This window comes from Girardinichthys multiradiatus, chromosome 6, assembly GCF_021462225.1.
Source record: "Girardinichthys multiradiatus isolate DD_20200921_A chromosome 6, DD_fGirMul_XY1, whole genome shotgun sequence".
Taxonomy (NCBI): domain Eukaryota; kingdom Metazoa; phylum Chordata; class Actinopteri; order Cyprinodontiformes; family Goodeidae; genus Girardinichthys; species Girardinichthys multiradiatus.
Window position 1 is genome coordinate 40,258,772 of NC_061799.1, and position 22,395 is coordinate 40,281,166.

General features: G+C 39.1%; 1 protein-coding gene across 9 annotated transcripts in view; it reads right to left on the reverse strand.

Annotated features, from left to right (window-relative positions):
* Nucleotides 1-22,395, reverse strand: part of pard3ab (par-3 family cell polarity regulator alpha, b) — a 327,405-nt gene that overhangs the window by 177,083 nt on the left and 127,927 nt on the right. For 7 of the 9 annotated variants that reach the window (XR_007038822.1, XM_047369396.1, XM_047369390.1 and 4 more), the window contains exons 6-8: nt 9,623-9,714; nt 5,746-5,829; nt 2,809-2,934 (exon numbers count right to left, since the gene is read on the reverse strand). Coding sequence is in view for 8 of the 9 variants with exons in the window: in XM_047369396.1 (XP_047225352.1) it covers nt 2,809-2,934; nt 5,746-5,829; nt 9,623-9,714 (302 nt within the window). In the remaining variant the exon portion in view is untranslated. The remainder of the gene's footprint in view (nt 1-2,808; nt 2,935-5,745; nt 5,830-9,622; nt 9,715-22,395) is intronic. The other 2 variants (XM_047369392.1, XM_047369393.1) reach the window with 2 other exon arrangements.

Below are 22,395 nucleotides of genomic sequence, written 5' to 3' on the forward strand. Positions count from 1 at the left end.
AAGTGTTATTTTGAGTATAAAAGGACAACCACAAACTCATCCTACGTTATTCACATAGAGCACACTTATAATTTCCTGAGCATCGTTGCTTAGTGAAGCACTCCACCTACCAGATGTCCATCTTCGCCCACCTGAACAATCTGACATGTTAATTAACACTTATTGCAACGCAAGCAGCTCTAAAAAGAAACCGAACCCACCCTGACTCCTCCATCACATAATCTTCTCATTTGGCTGTAGATGAAGGAGACCGCTATGCGTCGGTTTGATCACAGAAAATCCTCTTTAAACCCCCTTCAGAGCGGGCCCTTCTACAGAAGGTGTTTGGAAACTTGTCCTGCCTTGTTAGCACCACCTGTTTCAGTGCAGCAGACCCCGACAGCTGAACGGACGTTTGGAAAACTAAAAGGCTTCTGAATTTGAAATGCTTCCCCCCTCCCGTCCAGTGGACTAACAACTAAAACTTGAAGTGCTCAAGAATTTATTTGGGCCCCATGTTCCCAGCTGGTAATAATAAGGGTCTTTTCACACTATCTTTACAATTTTTGGCTTTAAAAATGGAATGCCAGGCAGGATGTAATCTGCAGCACGCCTCTATAAAAATGCCTTTTAATACCAAGGACAACTGCTGCTCTTGTAAACTGCCAATGCCTGGAAGCTTTACTCTTCTTCTCTGCAAAGGTTATGTTTCAGAGGCTAGAAGGCAACCTTTTACCTAACAGAAACAATAAGCATTGAATTACTTTTTCCAGTATTGTGCAAAAGTCTTAAGTCGTGTCTCATTGCTTTATATGTTGCTTTTAAGCAGTCAGGCCGTTTGGTAATTTTTACCAGTAAGTAAAGTTTATTTATAAAGCACTGTTCACATACAGCATCACAACCTTCTTCACAATAAAATAAGAACTGTACATATAGTTATACAGTTAAACATAATTACATAAAACACATTAATGCGTATATATTAACATAAGCACGGTAAAAGTCTAAAACAGACCAATGCCTAATTAAAAGGCCGACTTTTTAAAGGCCGGTGCTTTTTAAATGCATCAGAGTCTAGACTGTGTAAAAATGGGAGCAGTTCTTTCCAAAGTCGAGGTGCAACTATTTGGAAAAACCAGTCTCCTCAGGATTTATTTAGCACTAGCAACCTCTGACCCGATGACCTTAACTTACGGGATAGTGTGTGGAACTGGATCAGACCAAAAATGTAAGGGTTGCCTTCTATGTGCAAAGCTCTAAAAGTTAAAATCAAGATTTTAAGTGAATTCTGAAGTGAACTCAGAGCAAGTGATGTGTGCTCATTTATTCATGTAGGTTAACGATCTAGCAGTCGAGTTTTGAACCATCTGAAGACGATCACGTTCCATGTTTAAACATATGAATAAGATGTTACAGCAGTCCAAAAGAGACCAGGTATCCATGGTTTTTGAAGGTTTCATAAAGTTTTGCTTCTCTGTAAAGAAGTCTCTGCATTCATTTCAGTCCAACACTGAATTAAGGTTTACTCTCACCGAATATATAGGCTAATATCTATGAACATACTCGTTACTGTTCAGAAAGTTTAAAACATACCTTGTAAATCTTATAACAGGGGACTAATTTCCATGAAAAAGAACCCATAAGGTCCAATTAGATTTTAGAAAGGCCGGTTATACAAAAGTTCTGTCAAAGAAATCAGTGAGTTCTGTAAAGGTATCCTATATCGCCATAAGAGTGACCTGAAGGTTCTGTGACAGTAATCTGTGATTTACCAGCAAGTAACCTGCACATTCTGCCTAGGTGTGGAAAGTAACATGTAAGCTCTGAAAAGTAACCTCTAATGTCCATGAAAGTAACTTTTAAGTCCTGGGTAAGTTCTGGAAAGACGCAACCTGTAGTATCCATGAGGCGAAACTTTACGTTCCAGAAGTTTACCTATAAGTTGTAAGAACGCACCCTACAGGTTGTGGGAAAGTTCAGGCTGTGTTATGTGTTGCTGCCTATGAGTTATGAGCCATCTAACTGTTCAGATGATGGATATCTGAAGTAATCTCTAAGGCCTTTTGGTGAAGTTTTTAAAATTTCATAAAAAGACAAATTGTAGACACTTTTCATCTACTGTATATAAGTTTTTACAGCCTGATTTAAAACTTTTGCACAGTACTGTATTTCTAACCAAAAGGCTACTTCCTTTAGATGAATTCCCCAAAGCTCTGCTACTGATTGAGAGGACGCGTGAATGTTAAAGCATTGGCTTATGAAAAATAAAATTATTTTATTATTTTTGTGTTATAAGTCTTTAATTATATAAAAATGTTTTATTGCTTCATGCTGGTTCATATATATCTTATTTATTTCCAAGCACTGCTTGAATAAATTGGAGAACATTTCCAAGCCTCTTTGCAGGCCATGTGATGTAAAAACAACATGGATGGATGCTTCAAACAGTATCTCACACACTGTGTTGGATAAAAAACACCAGAACAAACAGCAGAGAACAGAAGGAACTATAAATGTTAACAGGCCTCCACGTTTAGGAATGAGGAAAACGTTTAAACAGAAATCCAGCAGAGCAGGAACACACGGGGACAAAAGCTGAGAGGATTTCAGGGCCAGCGTTAGGCGCTGTGACCTACAGGAGTTAAACTGGGAAAGGTTAGTTTTGCACTGGGGTAGACATCAGAGGAGCCTGGCAGGGGAGCAGAGGATGTTAGAGAAACAAGGAGAAAGATAGCGGTTTACAATGAAGGAACTGGTTTTTAGGATTAATGGAAAGACACGATGGAAGAAACTCAGCCACACAGGAAAATCTTCAGCGTGTCGTCTTACTGTTCGAATCGGATGTTTTGCAGGTGTCCGTTATTGATACGGATGATGCAGTCATTCTCCTGGAAAAGGCCCTGGTGTTCAGCCTTCCCTCCCCTCTCCAGACGCTTGACCAACAAGCCAAGAGTCCTGAAAGAGTTCATGTCAACAAGATTCAGCGCAAAAAAAAAACTGCTGAAAAAAAAAAAGGATTAAACCAGGTGCAGTCTTGGTAAAAAAGAAAGTTGGATGTGTGAATAATCTGGGGTTTGCTAACTTTCACTCTAACCTCTAACCGCAGCAAAAACTTGAACCATTTCCTTTCTGTCTGACTTTTTAATCTCTTGCATTGCCTTGAATGAATTTTAGGACGTTGATTCACATTTAGCTCTGGTAGGGGGCAGTTTGACTGAATGACTGCTAGGTGTCCAGGTGCTGTGGCCATAAAACAAGCCCAAAATCATCACCACTCCATCATGCTTCACAGTTGGTCTGTGGAGGTTAATTTCACATGCAGTCTTTGGTTTCCCGCAAACATGGCATTGTGCATCATCGCTATTCTCGTCCGTTCAAAGGACTTGGTTCCAGAAGACCTTGGTTCATTTAGGTGGAACTTTATTAACCTTTGTTGCTCTGTCATGATTCTGCCTTTCTCCAGACAACCTCCCCAAACAAAATAACTGTCCTGTCATGAACCTTTACATCTACCATGCTAATGACCTGTAGAATCTGAGCAGTTTCATTTTTTGGGGTTCCTTGACTTCTGACCTCTCGTTAGAAAACTAGAAGCTGTTTCATATGTGTATGAACTCTCTCACTGGGGAATTATGAATATCATTTTGCTTGAAAATGGACCTTATGACTCTGCCCAAATGGATGTGCTGCAAGAGTTGCATCCCTGTGGTCACAGCTGATATATTGGACAATATGTTCCTCGTATGCTCCAGAGCATCAAACTCATTCAATTAAGGTTCATTATTCTGCAAACCCTGGGCTGCTCCTTTCCCATTTGAATTTTATTGAAAAAAGCAAGGGTGTACTTAGTTTTTCTACACACCTTTTTTCATGTTTGGCTTTGTTTTTTGTTTAATAAATAATTCCAGGTTGGAATCTTTGTGATAGAACATGGAGTTCATTGAGTCCTGATAGATAAATCTAACAGAGGATGCACCCCATTTCTCCTGACTGGATTGTTGTAGACAGGATGTGGCCATGATGGAAATAACTGCAACTTAGTGCATGGTGGATGTAAAAATGAGGCTATTATTTCTGTAATGTTCTTTGAAGCTCTGGTTTTTGCATCATTCTATAAATTAAGCTGCTGAAAGAAACAGGGCTGTCAAATCACATCGGGTGACGATGCAACAGAATCTGCAATAAAAACTGGACTGGAGATCTGCTGACAGTTTACTCTGCTTAACAATGTGGGCCCTGAGGTTCTAGGTGCGACAAAACCCCTGAACATCATTAGGCGTGGATGTAAGTTGAATTGAGGGAAGCCATGCTAAGCTGGCACCGTGGTCATGGTGTAAAACGGCTTACACTTCCCCATACAAACACTCCCAGAGGCTACCTCCACCTGAAAGGACACTCTGAGGTTTACTAATGAGTCTGAGGAGGAAAATCAGCCAGAAAAGACGGCACAAAACTAATCACTTCCTTTTTTTATTATTGGTTTATTTTTCTGAGTGCAGACTTTTCCTAAGGTAGTGTGAGCTTGCAGGTCAATTAGGCTGATTTCAAGCCTTTGCCTCAGGCTTTCAATGCAATCTGAATGGAAATGTGATTACACTGAGGACAAAGACAGAAAAACAAAGTTCAAGACTTGAAAAAATGCAGAGAAAATTTTGTTGATTGAATCCGAGTAGGAAAAAACACACAATGTGATTTGCAGAAGAGGAGGGGAGGCCATTCCTCTGATGAAAGCCGGGCTTCTTAATCTTACTGCAACGCTTGAAATGATGTTTCCCCCAATAAAAGAAAAGTGCATTATGAATGTGCTTTTAGGCTGATTAAGCTGAGCTTGGAGGACAGGAGAAAGGCTTTGATTCTGAACAGAGTTTGGATTCTGCAGGTTTTTTGTGAGTTTATGGAGCAGATTAATGCTTTCACGGTTTGTGGCGTTACACAATGGTTTTGTGAAATATGGAGCTAAAAAGTGGTTCTGGACGTTTAACGTGTTTTAATAATGTCCTTCATGTGTGAACGGGTGCATTAATTTATATGGAACAGGGAATAAAGTCTGGAAAAATAAAAATAAATGTCAATACTTATCCTAAACTGGAAAATCCAGATTTTTCAAGCTGGACAGGAATCCTGAAATCGGACCTGTGTCCCAACATACGAACAAATGTACCTCCTCTGGTTGTATGTAAGCCAGATGTTAAATTCCTGTTAATGATCCTACGCTTTGCTCCATGCGTGTTTCCAGGGAGTTGCACGGCTGTATGTTGTGCACTCTGCTCAGTTTGTTCTTTGAAGGACATAAAAAGCATGTTACAGCAGCCATGGAGGAATATGACGGTCGTCTGAGAAACCCAAACAACCGTGATTGATCATCGTAAACTGGCAAATGGCTTCAGGATGATGAAGCTGGAAACCTGTGTGTGTGTTTGCATATGGATGGATTTAGGTTGGGAAGAGCAATGTCAGGTATGCACGGATATTTGTGTTTTTGTGTAGGGACTGATGTGATCCAGAACAGATTATATTTCACAAAGACAGTACTGTTTCTGTTCTAGTAAATCAGAAAACTGCTACTGAAAGAAGTGAGGTGGGGTTATAATATGGTTCCATTGGGAATAAATTGGTTAAAAAAAACATGTAACAGTTTTGATTTTTGATATATACAACATTTTTATGCAGATTTTGATCATTTAGAAACACTTTTTGGAGTGTTACGAATGTGGGCACAACGTCTGGCTCCAATCTGCCTTACAGCTCGGCTCCGGTTCTTTTTACCTGCGGTCCCTGCCACTGAAAGGCACCACGTGGATCCCCAGGGGCCCGCCGTCGTTTGACACCTCCACCAGTTTGACAATGTCTCTGGGAGACGGGTGAATGACAGAGAGACAAAGGTGGGTGTGGATGGGAAGGGGGTGGAAGAGGAGACACCATGTGGGTAAAAACAAAAAGAAGAAAGAAATAAAGCAGTGCAAAACAAACAAAAAAAACCAATATGACAAAAAAGGCTCCGTGTTAATTCAATCCTTTGCTGATTTGTAGCCCCATTTCATCCTAACCTACATATATTTTGTACCCATAAATAAACACATTTATCTTCAACGATTTAAGTTTGAATTATCAGTTTATGTCTGTTGGTAGTAATTATACTAAAAAACATAGGAAATCCCATTATATATTAAATTCTTTAAAAATAAATGTTCATATATTCATGTCTAATCATGTTTTGCTCATCTCTGGAAGAGAAAGCAATTTACTTACAACTAAATTCCAATAATTAACCTTGTTCTATTCAATGAACTGAGGACACCATACCCTCTACCAGCTGTGTTTCCCCTGTGGCTGAAATCACACCAGTGAGGTTCTTCTTACAGCCATCTGCCATCTCTGACATCAATCTGAGGAAAGTTTGCTCCACTCCTCAGTTTCTGCTGTGAGATGTTTGAGGGGTTTCCTGCATGTACAGCTCATTTCAACTTGCCCCTCAACATCTCAATGAGATCAAGACTCTCTTTCTTAATTCTCAGCCAGTTCTTGATGGATTTACTCCTATGTTCTGGATCATTGCTATGTTTAAAATAGTTTAAAATATATTTAATAATCACTATTGCTGTTTACAGTGCTCTTACTTCAAAATTAAAATATACATTTGAATGTTTCAACAATCCTAAGTGGAGTATGAGCAGAGAAATGACTCAATTCTTGGATGTCCCGGCAGGTAGAAAATGACCCAAAAGTTGAGAATGATGAGTCTGTGCCAAGCTACTCCTTTTATTTGGAAATAATCGAACACAAAAAGACCAAAACTGCAAATCTATTAAATGACAAAGACCAACATCCATCAACAAACGATGGTGGAGACCAACTAAACGGGTCCTTGTCATTGTCTCCATTCACCATTTCACACTTCTACAGTTTTGGGTTGTTTTATACCTAGAAAAGTCAGGTACGGTCGGTTTCATCCTGACCGTTTGGAGAACCCTACCTGCTTTGATAACTGAGGATTCATAGTAATAACCTACAGTCTGCTGAAAGCCTACTGAACGAACGTCTGATAATTTGACTATAAAGGTATTCCGGCCTGATCAGGGGTCAATACAAAATGTCAACATTCCTGTTTGAAGTGGTTAAGGGCTGAATTAACCCAGAGCCCCAATAAATGTAAACAGAAAAATGGGAAAAATGTTTTAAAAGGAGACATAAAAATAACAAAACACTTCAAATAAATCATGTGATGGACAACCAGGAGCCTGAAGGTTTTGAAAAGTTCCTACAAAGAAACCGAAACAACACCTTTCAAGTCTAAGAACTAACTCATGCATCTGAATTTGACTAAAAGTGCGGCTACAGAGTCAATTAAAATGATGTACAAAAGCCCCGAGTGTTTGCTCACTTCTTTATATTTTACTGCTATGCAGACTTTTAATGTAGTCTTAAAAGATCTCCAGGCTTTCTGAAGGTCTTTTCTTTGTACATAGGATGCCTATATCTACTGCTGTTTTTAAGCCCACACTAAGTAATACTGTATGATGTCCTGGTGAGGCATAAGAACTAGACTGAAAATGAGTGAAGAAAGAGAAAACGCCTGCACAGAAACTATAAAAATCTTCAGAATGCCTGGAAAAATTCTAAGGCAAATAAAAAGTTAGAAACTAATGGGTGGTTTGTACTTTTGCACAGTACTTTCAAAGTTTAGAAATAGTCTGGTCTTAACTTGAACATTTGTTCAAGAACAAAACCAATAAATAATCAAACAAACCAGGACTTTTAAAAACAAACCCCTTTGAACTGATCCCAGTGGGCAAAATGAGCTCCCTGAGGATAAATCTAACTTCCTCTGCCAAAAGAAAAGTTGTAGAAACTTCCTGACAGGATGTAGGATCAACTAATCATCTTGTTTTTCGGTCCATGTAGTTGAAATTTGGGCCTTTTCCTCTAAGAGTTTCTGCCATCAACAGCTTTCAAAGACGTATTTCTTCAGCCCAACGGCTGCTCTCATCAACACATTTAGTCCTTTAGTCTAATTTTGTCAACAGTAGCAGATAAAAAGCACCACAAAGCAACAAACAAAATGTAGAACAGCAGCTTATTCTTCACAAAAGCTCTCATTTTGGAAGCAACAAGCTGGAAATACAGGAGAAAAAAAAGCAACAAGATGCAGTTCAGTCTTCAACCCAGACAAACTGTGACATTTGCAGGATGCCATGGCCTAAAGACAAGGATAAATGATGTCAGTGACATACTTTGACCCTTTAAATGTAAAAAAAACAAACAAAAACAAAACATTCAATTGTTCTTGCTTTGTTTTTTTTCTTCCTCTCAGCTGTTTTCTTGGCTGTGAAACATGCACACTCTGGCATATTTTAAAAGCCGCCACATCTAATCCGCTCGCAGCTTAGATACGATGGCTGTGATTAGCTCGGGGAGAAAAAGGCCCCCTTGTTGACAGCTAAGAAGGCGGGAGAAAGCCAGACTCTCGGTGAAATCACCGGAATAATAACACCATACCTGCATATTAAGCTGGAGGCATGCAACGGAGCAAAATAACAAAACAAAGCACAGTTGTTAATAACAGGAGCAGAACAGGTTAGTGCGTGGGAGAGCTATGCCGGCGAGATGAGGATCACTCTGCTCCCACAAAAGATAATTATGTAAATCAGGGAGCAGCCTTTAATATGAGCTTTTGCACAAACAAAGCCGGACTGCGACACAGAACCTGCTGCATGTAGCTTTTCACAGATGCTTGTTGTAAGAAACTTATTTTTGCTGCACAGATGCTAGAAACAAACTGGTGAAGAATTATTGTTATTGATGTTAGGCCACTCATGTACATGCTTTTTATCTTTTACCCATCATGTGCATTTTGGTTTAATATACCATTTGCTCAGTTGGGCTTTTTATAGAAAGTATGCCTGGCTAAGTATTTTTTTCCTCCCTGGACAGAATCACTGGTGCTGTTGTTTTTCTGTATTCATAGAGAGTACTCATGATCCTTTGCTTCTGTTATTATCCATCTCATTCCTGGATGAAGCTATTAGTTAGTTTCTTGACCATCAACATGAGGTCTCTTTCATCACCAAAGCCAATGACGGAGGTATCGCTGCTATTGAGTATAAGTACTGTTTCTTTATCTCTCACAGAAAGTACTTCTGGTCCAGCTTTTTTGTGTTGTCTCTCATTTACAAAGCCAATTAAATGTTTTTTTCCCCTCATGGAAAGTACTCTTAGTCCAGTACGTCTCTGTTTACCTGCCTCTTTCCTGGAGAGACACAATGAAATAATTTTTTCTGCCATTAACTACAGATCCTTTGGTTTTCTCCCTTTCAGACAGAAACTCCTGGTCGGGATGAGGAAACCCAGACTCAATGTAGTCGTCTGGGTTTCATTAGACACTGTTGAACTAAATGACTATATAGAACACATATATGTTTTACAATAATTTGTCTCTGTAAATTGTTTCTGATTGGATGACTGGATTTTACTCGGAGGAACTGGACTGATGTAAGGTAACAGAATTCTCAGCGTAAAACCTGAATTTAAACTCACTGAAATTCAGCAGAAAGGTCACCAGACTCAAGCTTTTCCCTTTCAATAGCAAACAAGACAAATGTGCAAACAGGAAGGCTAATTAATAAACCGGACTTGTCTGACTTACTCTAGAGACCTGACCGAAGTGTGCTCCGTGCAGGAGTCGGCTCGGCCAAGCGGCTCGATTCGCCCGTTTTCATTCTCTCTGGTTTCGTCCTCCTGGAACAAAAAGCACAAGGAAAACAAGGTTGAAGACTAGAAGACCTCTACAACAGGCCAGCTTCCACTTTGTATTTCTGAATAATGGCTCTGATTAAAGAAACACTGAGTCTTGCTGATATGGTGTTATGAATCTCTGCAGTTCCAGGAGATTCAGTTTTACAACTTCTGGCAGCACACAGCTGTCCTTGGCAGCTTCATGCTTCAAATTAGCTTATACTGGTATACTCTGCTGCACAGTGTTTTCAGACAACAACATGGTCGACAAGCACTCAGAATATCAGCAATAAATTTAATTCTGGAATCTAGTTTGTATGATGACATGCACCAATTCAATCAAACAGACAGAGATAATTACATTTATTCCAATTTGATTCTTGTTATAAATCTCAACGAACAAGTTCAGTATATTATTTTAATTGGCAAAAAGTTTCAGCCGACTACATAGATCCACTGACCGCAGTATTTACTCCTCATGAATGAACATGTGGTGACAGTGGACAGAAATCACTCATACTGAACATGAATGTAGAGACAAGGGAAAGAAGAACCCAAGTAGAAACCTCCAGCAGAACCTGGCTTAGGGTGAGAGGCCAACGGAGCGATAGACTAGACGAAGAAGATTGATACAAAAAGAACACATAGAAGCACTGGTCCAGCAGTACTTTCTATGTAAAAGACCAAAGTACAGAGTTAATGGCAACAGTAGCTCCTCAGAGGCTTCATCTAGGAGAGAAACACATCAGATGAGCTCTGAACAAGTAGTAAAAATGGACCATCATCCACCTGCTTATCAATCTATGCGTTCATTTTCCACCCAAACATTCATTTACGGTAATTTCACTTTATCCAATTCACTGTCCATCATCCATTCATCCACTTTCAATCCATTTATCCCTTCATTTCCATCCTCCCATCCATCCATCGTCTTTCAAAAAGAGCCACAGAATTTGCAGGTCCAGGATGTGAAAAGGGAGGAATCCAGGGGTTGTCCTGGACACTTTTCTCAATACCGAGGAGCAGCAGCTCTACTCTGTGCTTCCCCCGGATAACAATCCTATCTGTAAAACAGAACCTAGCCACCCTAAGGAAGATTTTTTTCACCCGCTTGTATCCAGGATCATGTTGTTTCAGTTGTCATCTCTGTCTCATGAACAAACGGTGGGATTGCAGAGCTTCGTTTTTTTCACCATGGCTCCATCCTAACAAGTCAAAAACCACTGAATTCTTCCGCTTGAGGCAGAGACTCACTCTGACCCGGGTGAAGCAGTCCACCTTGCTTCCAGTTGACTCTCATCCTGGAAAAATTAACCCTAACCCTAACCCCTAATCCTGGTGAATTACTGACCCCTTGTGTTAGCGTAGTTAGTAGCATATTATTGCTAAGACATATAACAATTTAGATCTCGCCCCTATGTCAGATATCTTTTCCATGTTGTTTCTTCGCCTCGAATTATTCTATAAATGTGTTAAAATCCTTGAACCTGACCACTGCAAACCCAAAGATCAAGCTGATTGGCAAACCTGCTGAAGCCAAGAGCGGCAGACTGGAGGAGGTCTTCCTAAGGTATAAAAATACATGCCCTTCAAACAGTCTAATGTCTTCTAACTCACTTCGCCTTTGTTCTCCTCACTCTTCACACTGTGTGTATATGTTTGAACAGTCAAGTTGAGACTGGTGGCATGCGCGCACACACACACACACACATACACACACACACACACACACACACACAAACATACACACCCACAGGGCACCATGAGAGTAGAAAAATGAGAAGCAGAGAAAAAAAGGTCATTAAAATTTCAGGGCGACACCGGAGAGGAGAAACAAGCGAGCAGCAGCCACGGCTCAGACCTCCCCGGCAACTGGCCTCATCAGTATGAAAATGAGCCTGCCGTTACCGTGGCTGCCGTACGGTTGCCATGACACTTTGGTTGACTGGAGGACATGCCGCTGCAGGGCGGTGGATGAATGCGGGCATGTGTGTCAAACAGGGTGCAAGGAGCTTTGACTGGTGGGTTTAAACTCAGGAAATGTCTCCTGTAAGTGCTGATAACTCTAAAAGTATTGTTCAATGAAAAATACATAAATGTGTGTAGGCTTTGTAGGCTTTTAAAATTCAGACTTTTAGGTTGCAGCCATTTTAGATGTTCCAGAAAATTCTAATTATTTTTATAACACTTTCTTTATCTAGACTTTTAACATATTTCTTGCCATGTTAGAAAAAAAAAAAAACACAAACTCAGACATGATCAGTAAGATGCAATCTATCCTACGTAAGTACAGGAAGCCGGTCCTATTTTGTGTCTCCAAAAAGATTTGCATCCTAGACAACAGAAGGATGATTAAGCTTATCCTTAATTTGCTGTCACTCAAAACTTTCACAGTCAGTTTACTGTAAAATGAGTAATATTTTGGATTTTCTGGACAAACATAGAGCTCCCTTCAGCTCTATTGTGTAATAAGCCTTAAAATAAATAAATATTCTACTGCATTGACATAATCTCTCAAAATTAAAAATAATAATAATAATAATCTTTAGGGACATCTTTTTAGTCGTCAATAAGACAGCACTTAGTGTACTATAAAATTTCACATGGTTAGAGCATGTAGAGAGAGACCATTTCTCTCTAGATTTTGCAGCATCCTGGTTTATCCATTATTCTCTCTTCTCTTCAGTTTATCTCAGTTTCCCTACAGGATTTAGTTCTGGGAAATGAGAAGGTCATGTAAAGAGGTTAGTTTTTGTTTGGTTTGTCTGTGTTTATTTGGCCATGTGTTCTGGATCATTATCCTGCATAAACGCCCAATGACGAGCCATTTTCAGTTTTCTGGCAGACACCAACATTTTTATTTAAAGTCTCCCATTTTGTTTTCAAAATCTCCTGTTATTCTGTTTTTAGATCTAAAAAGCCTATTTCACACTGTTGACCATCAAAACGAACCTAATTATACATTTTCTGAAGAAGCTATCTAATGGATAAGTTTATTAGGCAGAAAGCATGGTTGGCGCTTCTAAATTACTTCACCTGCAGAGTCCAGTTGGTGGCCCTCACGGCTCCATACTTGAATCCCTTCTTTTGTTGCTTTACATCAATAATCTACCAAATGCGTTCAAAAAATTTACATCAAAATGTTTCCACATGGCCATTTTTTATTTATTTTTACAACCAACAAAAGGTATCTAGGAAGCTTTCATTCTTACATCAGGCGATGACCCATATAGAGGACTGGTTTAACAAAACCAATAACCAAACCCCAGTCTGGGTGATGTATTGCAAAAACCAATCAGATACGCACTCAAATGTATTCCTGGGAGCAAAAATGATTAACTTGTTTAACAAGTTTAAGTTCCTTTAATTTTATTTTAGACTGATCCCGTGACTTTCAAAAAATAAAATAAACAAATCTCAGATATTATTAAATTAAATCTAGATCAGGTCATCACTGACATTAAACTGCATTTGTGTCCTACGATTTTCTTCCCATGTAGCATTTTTCTCTAACTTGTAACTCAGTGGAAGAACTACTCTCAAACCTAAAGAATGATTGAAAAACATTATTACTGTAAAACCCTTGAGAAAAAACCCCCAAGCTTTGAAAATCTTAATATTTTTACACATAACTACCTAACTAAATGACTACACAGAACTAAAATTGAAATAATTTGGAATTGAAATTAGAATTGACGTGATTTATAGTTGAGTTAAATTGGACTGAATTCAGATTAACATTCAAAATAAACCTCAACTGAAATTAATAAAATTTGAGTTAACTTAAAATTAAATCAAATTGAATTGAGTGCCTGAGGAGAAGTGGCTCTCTATGTTGCATCATATTTAAACCCAGGGAAACAGGACGTTTTGGATTACAATGTTTCTAGACACTGATAAACTAAAATAACTAAAGTATCAATAAAAATTTTCTTGTTACATTAATTTTAAGAGAATCGTTAGGAGGACCAACACCTGTAGCACTAGGATCGTGTTAAAAAACAGTTTTTCTTAATCAGGCATCATTTTCTCCAACAAATGATCTATAAAAGTATGTACAGATAAAGCTAAAAGTTAGTGCAAGATTATGCTACTGCTGTATTTGTTAGTAGGATTTGTTTTTACACAGGATGCCATTAAATGTGGAAGGATTTGCAAAATCTACAGGAAACACTTAGGTTGAAAACTATTTCATATTTTGTTTGCTCATGTGGAAAAAATTGGATTTCAATGACAGATTTTTTTATTAGGGTCACTTGGAGAAAAATTAGGAAGAATTGTCTTTATTTGTTACTTGCTGGTTTTAAGATTGAAGGTGAAATGACAAGAAAAAAGTCAAACAAGGAAAGGGTGGAAAAAAATGTCAACAATAAAGTTGGAATGAAACTGGTGCAAACACCAGCGACAGCCACGCCTCGTGTAAATGAGCTTAAAACATAATTTGCTTTTAGCATATAAACATCTTGTAGACGCACACTTGATTTGTGTCACAGACCGCAGCAGTTTAAAGCATTGTACATTTTGTTCGAGAATGTTTTTTGACTTTTTTCTTAAAATCGAAAAAAATCCACCATTTCTTTTCATCCTATTACTCCTCTGTAGATCTGATCATGATCTCTTATTTTTAACGGTTAATATAAAGTACATCAGTAATGTTTTTATATTAATACCTAAAGTATTGATCAAAAAAATATAAACTAGTTAGATTTATTATGAAATAGTAAGGGTGGCACTAACTATGGTCCTGGTAACTTAATAGTTGTTCTTAATGTGGGATTGCTTTCACTGCTGAAAAAATATACTTGAATTAAAAGTTGTTGTTTTTTTTCCAGTGTGAGAATATGCTACAGGAAATAAAGAATATTTACAAGGGATGCCAAAAAGTGTGGAGGATGCTGTGAGTAAACTAGAGAATGACGCATAAGCCTCTGCTGATTCAGTGCAATTACAAGTTTTAAGCTGCTTTGTTGTTTACAGACAACATCCTACTTCTGAGTTTCTAGCAGCTATTCATGCTGACTGGAGCAGCATGAATGACAAATTAAACAACAAACTCCAAGAGCTCCAACTTCTTGTTTAAAAGTCCAGCTGAAGTCACTCGGAGAGACAGCAACACTTTTCCAACCACACCATCCCATCAAAACGTCCGCCCATTCCCGAGTCAGGGCAACGCAGATAGATGGACATATTAATAATTCAGGGTTAATGGCTAGCAGGCAGACAGGTAGGCACGGGTACGAGCAGACAAAGTGTTTTCCTGCAGAGTCATTGTTTGTTTCCTGGATGTGCAGGGGGAAGAGGCAGGAGAGCATTTTTTCCAGACTGGGGGCTCATTAAAGATTAATGGGAGAATCCATCGGGGCCTGTCCTTTCTATCTCTCACACTAAATGAAGTGGTCTGCACATTCTGTGTACGTACGGCAGAGAGTGAGCCGAGTAACGCTGCACTTTAATGAAGTACTGCCTGCTCCTCCTTTCCTGCTGCTTTGACCACACAGTCACCTTCAAGCGCATGTGGATGCATGCAAACACACCGTAGGGCTGGTGAGGAGCGTTACGCTCAACAAAAATAGTAATTTATTACACTTACCCAGCTCTTTGAAGAATGGCCACCCTTTGAAGAACAGGTCTCACAAATCACAATGAGCTCCAAGCTTGATTTCTAAAAACAAAGCTGACTGTATAGGCATCTTGTGTGGTGCTTGGGAATAACGAGATTGGTCAATCAGACCTTTGTAAGTCAATGCAAATTAAAAAATACTTTATTAACCCCAAAGAGAAATTAAATGTTGTAGATGTTTATGGCTGTGGGTAGAAAGAATCTTTGCTGCAAACACAGCTTCCTCAAGAACTACAGTCTGCTCTGGTCCTTCTTATAGACAGCTTCACTCTTGCATCTTATTTGTACTCCTCCACCACCTCAACTTCTCCCATGGTGGAAATATTGTTTGACACTCCTGTTTCTCCTGAAATCTATAATCAACTCCTTTGTTTTCTTCATATCCAGGAGAAGGTGGTTATTTTAAAGGCTGTTTAAGTCTTATTAAATTGTACAGTTTGCAGAAAGCCAGCTTAAAGGGAGCCTGGTCACACAGATGAAACGTCTGTACATCAGTCCAACCGTTCTTTTTAAACACTGCACTGGTAAAATACATCCTGGCCAAAAGTTACTCTAAGGTGATGGGACCCAGCCATGGATTTCAACATTAAAACTCCGGTACCAACTTTTCTGGAACTTTCAAAATAAATTGCATTTAACTGACTTCCAGCAACTGAGGAATGGGGGGGTGGGGGGGTAGCAGCAGACTTCCCATGATGCCACTGTCTGAATAAGAGCACCCCTTCTCCAACAAGCCGATCTCTTCCACACGGCCTTCGAGAGGGGCCGGATAGAGGAGACAAGCGCGCTGACGTCTCTTTGCTGGCAAACAGACATAAACTCTTCAACTGGATCCAAGGATGTCATACGATCATCGATCATAAGCAAAGTTAAGTACGAATGAAATATTGTCTGTGTTTCCGGTATTTTCATTCATGAACGGGAAATTAAGGTGTAAGAATTGCTTACTTTCTCTCTGAGGCCTGCAGAAGCAAACTGTTACAGAGACGTTTCCCTACAGAGATGCGGTCTCTATGAAGCCGAGCGGTCTCCCAGTCTGGAAGGAAGACAGCAGAGACCCCATCACCGTGGTTACGATAACGTGCAGTGTGGTTGGCGGACAGAACGGGCCGTCTTTCATCCACAGCTACGGAGGTAAGCTTCTAGCTAACCGTTTGTTCACATACCGGCCGACAGAACAGCTGCCACGCCCACAGCTAAGGAGGATAGCTGTACCTAACCGTTTAAAGACTGTGGACATTTCTTCAAGCTTCTCCGCCTTGGACAACGTTCCTCACCACAGTTCATGAGGTTAAGTGTTTGGGCAGAATAACATAGAAGTGATTTAGATTGAAATGATCTAAACGTTTTTCATTTTATGAAGTTTGGTTTTGTCTGTGTTGAACTCAGCTATCTTGGTGCTAACAGGCTATCTGCAGCACATGTGCTCAGGTTGTGTTCTTTGTATGTTTTTAAAGTTAAGACACACTTTATTAAAGGGTGATTTTAAACACAGAAGATCGGCCACAACGCGCTGCCCGCGCTTATGCATTTTAACCCTTTTATTAACGGTATTTTTAAAGTGTTTGTTTGAATCTGGTGCTAAGCTAGCAGCTTCTTCATTAGCTTCAACTGCTAACAGGTAAGGACATGTGCTTGCTGCTAAATAATATTTACCCAGAAAGGTTTAGTTTTCAATCCAGTAAATAATGTGTCCCTAACATCATTTTACTAAATTTGATAACTAAGTAAACACCATTAAGCCCCATTTCTCCAGAAAGATTTGGCTCTTTCCAAAATATTCCCTTAATAATATTTCTTTAAATATTATTTCAATAAATAAACGCAGCTAATGAGACACCGTTGAGAATTCATCCAGAAGGTTGGTTTTATTCTGCAGATCATTATTTAAAATATTATTTTAATAAAATAATATTTTATCTGATCTTGCATTGTGAAGGGTTGTCTAAACGTTTGCTGATTATTGCCTAAGTTGGTTCCAAGACTAACTTAACTTCACTTCCAGATTCTTCAAGATAATCCTTTGTTCTCAAACATAAACATTGCATGGTAATGTTGCATCACTCTTTTGGTCATGGTTTCAATCATCTTTAATCAACTTGTTTATATTGTACATACCCCATTAGTCTTCATTATTCTTTAATTCTGCTTGGTAGTTTAGTTGAATTGTTTTAGCATAGTAAAGAGATTGTTGATTGAAATATGTTTGACTTTGAGTTGACTTATTTTTGTTAATAAATTCTTGTATTTTAAGAAATTGTGTGAATTCATTCCATGTGTTTGCAGAGTTTCAATAATGTCAGAGCTCGTCTCACACTTTTCTATTTTGTCCTAATACCATCGCCTTACTGGGCTGGTATTCACAGGACAACCCTTAACAGACCCAAATATTATTTGATAAAATATTAAAATATTAATATTAAATAATATTCTCAGATTCATAATCCCAACAAAGGTTTCTCAGGGAACCACTGTGAGTCAGTGTAAAAAACACTTCATGGTTACACTGAGAATCCCTGAAGTTTCTAGGAACCAAATTAATAATCTCAGTTTTACTGGAATTTAAAATCTGAATTACGTTAACCTGGTTTTTGCACTCTGATGCAGGCATGTAGGGAAGACAAATACAGTTAGCTGACATCTGAACTAAAATAAACAACCGTCTGACACATCTGATACAGACCGGTCCTGGGAAACTACTTAAACCCAGCAACATAGATTTTTAGAATTCGGTTGATGATCATCTGCAGACCAAATGATGGCATATTTTTCAGGAGTAAAAGCAGTTATCCCTCTAGAATAATTTAAGAACTTTAAAAGTTTATGTAACATATCTGCACCCCACAGGCAGGCAAAACCCAACTGTGAGATAAAAGAGAAAAAATAAACACCGGTGTTTGGGTCTGGGAGTGTTTGACCCATTCACAGAATTCATCTGACAGAGAATCAGATCTTCACTCAGAAAGCTCATCACAGGCTACCTGAATGGACTCAGTGTGTCAGGGGGGATGTGTTGATAAAACATCACTGCTCAACCCCTAATGCTTTAATCATTAGGTAAATCCTCAAGGTGAGAAATACTTCGAGGAGGTCAGCCTCAAAGCAGCAAGGAATTAATTTAAAACCAAGGAAGTGTAATTTACTCTGAGCTGAATGTACTACGTTTTACCTTTCGGTTTGAGATATCTTTAAAGGACCAAACAAACATAGAGGTCCTTATAATTCTTATACCATGGTAAATAAAAGAGTCGAATCTTCCCGAGACGTTTGACAAATGCCGATGCTCGACTCGCCGCAAGATCACAGTGCATCATTAACAGCAAGCGCTCCAATCCCTGCGCTTATTCAATTAGTCTCTTTTGAAGACAGTTTGATAATGAGATCCAGATGAGTTGATGGCGTCGTCAATAACCCGAGGATTTACTGAGGCGAGGGAACATCATCAGGGATTTCACAAAGGGAAGTGTTTTCTGTTTGGGTTTGAAGAAGCAGTCTTTCGTCATGTTACTGAATGGAAGTTAAAATATTTTCTCTACTTTTATATATCATTTTGAAATATAAGGATTTACAATAAATTATTAAGAGCTGTACTGGATCAAAAAGATTATAAAAACAAACATTTTTGCTCTGGCGCAGATTGATCAGCAACGAAGGTCAAACCTTCAGAAAGTCTAAGAATTTTCATTAACCAACAGTAGGGCACTGCAGGTGAAAGCTGCCACCAGTACTGAGCATGGTAAACACTGGCAGCAGGTGGGTATGTGTTTGGATCTGCACACTTCTGTCCAAGAAAAAGACAAAGAATAGGCTGAATTTCAGCAGAAAGTACAAGGACGAACATCAGAGCACTGATGCAAAGTTATTATCCCTGATAAATCCTCCCAACTGTTTAGTACATCTGGAAATTTATTAAAAATAAGGTGCTGCATCAAGGACTTTTCATCACCATCAGCTTTAAATCAACAAAGCTATTTTAGGCCACCTATCATCATATTTCAGAACTAAATTTATCAATTAAATGGTACAGGTGGTTACAGTCTTCAGTTCTAGGATGTTTATTTGCTGTCTGTACCAAAAGTCCACACAATGATAGGAAAAAAGACTTTTAAACATGCTGCATGTCACCCCTGGATTATATGTATTTCTAGATATTGCAGAATACCATGAAAAGCAAGAATATGGTCCCCTGGAACATTTTAAAGGGCTTCAAGGCAGATGCATCTGGCTTAATTAAGTGGATTCCAGTAGGAATCCACTTAATTTCCACAGAAATTTCAGCCATTTGTTTTAGTTAAAGCAGCTGAAGAATAATCAGAAAGCAAAATATCCTCTGGAGTTTCTAAACTCTGTTTCGGTGTTGGCATAAATCTCTCATGAGTTTGGATCTCACTTTATAATACCAAACAGTTGTATCCAGAATATGATACAGGGCCATGCATCAGAAAACAGCTTTTCTTGAGAGTGCAAGGGAGACAACGTCAGTGATGGGAAAGAAACCAGGAAAGGTAGACAGACAGCAAGCGACTCAAAGAGAATGACTAAGAGGCACACGGGAAGGACAGGCAAAGACAAACTGAAGAGGAACAACAAACCGTGACAAAGCTCACCCACAGGATGGCAAACAACAGGATGGGAAACGTTCAACTTGAAATGTGGTTGGAATGTCTGCTTTTTATTGGGTTTGAGAGTATAAAAGGCACAAAACCGCAGTTCGAAAACCCGCTAAAACAACCTGAGAAGAGTACTTCAGGGTTTTGTACGTCAATGTATTGCCAACTGAGAGTGTAAGTTTCTGTGTTTCAGAGCACGGAAAACTGCAAATAACAGTGGAGCAGCTTATTGAGTTTGAGTTTGTTGGAAGGAGTAATGTTTATAAAGTTTAACAGCTGCTCAGAGAAGGGATCTGTGATGACACTCCTTTGTGCACCTAGGATGCAGCAGTCTGACACTGAAGGAGTTCTCCAGTTCTGCAAGATCTTTCATGCGTAGGGCGAGAGACATTGTCCAACAGTGATATTACTTTTTACTAGAGTCCTTCTGTCTCACACCACCTTGACTGGGTCCAGAGATCATCGTAGGACAGAACTGGCCTTCCTGATGAGCTAATCCACCTGCTTCCTCTCAGCTGTAGATAAGCTGCTGCTAAACCAAATATTAGAAGGTTAAATAAATGGATGAAGCTCAGATTCTAATGACAGCTTCCAGTCTTTCTCAGGTTGTTATCAAATGTTATCAAATGTGGTTTTAAGCTAAACTTTAGAAATAACTTTTGGATCTTCAGCCCCAAACTATGAAGATTGAATCTCATTTCTAAATAATAAATAATGATAAACATTAGGTGGGGCCCAATCAAATACTAAATACTACAAAACAAACACACCTGAAAATGTAGTTTCAGTTTTCCTGATCAGTGGTTTCTGAGAATAAAACTCAACTTTGATGTTGAGCATCTAGAAGAATCTTCAGTACTATGAGAAGTACACAGTACACTTCACCACATTAAACACTAAATACTTCCAGCTGACGCCAGAGATGACTAGCTGGACAGGCAGAGAGGTGAGTCGAGTTTGGAGTCAATTTGTGTCCAGCACATTTCTGGTTTTGCATCATTGTGAATCATTCTTTTTGCAGAGATCTTTCCCTGTAACCACAGTAAAGCTACAATATTGATGGCATTTTTCTAGCACAAACAGCTACAATAAATCCTCGCTCGCAGATTCCAAGTCAAATGTGTTGAACATGAAATGAAGTCCATGTTCTCATATTTACAATAACTCCAGCTACAGTGTCGAGTTTCTGCTGCTGCATGTTTTTTCATCAGATCTAAGGAAGCTCCTGTAATCATGCAGCATCCAGCAAACGCCCTGACGACAAGGTGACCTGGGTGGGTTGCGGAAGCTTGTGCAGCTTGTTGCGAGATGCACAACCATCAACCGGAGTGGGACTCCCAACGGAGCTTCAACTGTGGAGCAAAATAAGAGGTAAAGCCGGCTAAACCGCCCCTCTGAGACGAGGCAGCTAACAGTAACAAGAACCTCACCCACACTGAGTCAGAGTCGCTTGATTGAAGGCCATTATTCTGACTGACTCCAGAAGCAGTGGCTGCTGCTGAGAAGAAGACTGTGTCTCTATAAACAACCTGAGGAGAGGCGAAGAACGATATCACTCAATGCATCTTTTTCAGATGTTTCCTCTGTTTGCAGAAGTGATTTGCAGCACAAGGTAATTTGCTGCAGATGGAAAACAATGAACACAAATGAAGATCTCATGGCATAAAGAAGTGATTCAAGTCTGTTCTCTATGAAATTAACAATGATCATTTCTTAAGACATTTCAGCTTCTTGCTCTTTCAAAGTGTTCGGAGCCATAATTACACTACGACAGCCATCCTCTATTCCACCTGTTCCCAACATGAAAGGGGGGCGCTAGAGAGCTCAGAGGAGAGGAAAAGCATTTAATTATCAGACTGTAAGAAGTTCAGCACCTGTACAAAATAACAAAAAATGAAACATCGTATAAGTTTAACTGCACAAAAGTGTGTTTATGACAGTAAAAGTGGTATAAAATGAAAATGAAATTTGTATGAAACTCAGAAAGAAGATATTAAGCAGATGTAAGGAGTTAAACAAATTTAATCTTGAACAGGTCTTTCTCATAAAGAACAATAAAAACTTGCCAGCCTGATTTAACAGAGCTTCAGGTTGTTTTTGTCCCTTTAAATGCATGCATTTTGGTGCATTAACAGCTGTCACAATAATGTTTGTATGTTTATTACCGGTTAATTACAGGAAATCACACGGAAAGACCAGACAAACAACCATTTGAGCCAAAATCCACACCTAAATGCAATTTACAATCTCCAGTTAACATAACTACTATGTTTTTGTACTTTAGGAGGAAACTGGAGTACACAGAGAAAACTCACACATGCACAGGGAGAACATGCAACCCTTTATTAGCTCAAAAACCAAATTATTCACATTAACAGTGAGTATCTGATTAAAAGGCTTTTTTTATGTTTCAGGTGGCAGCTGGTTTGTCCTGCAGATGTAGAGAACTACACA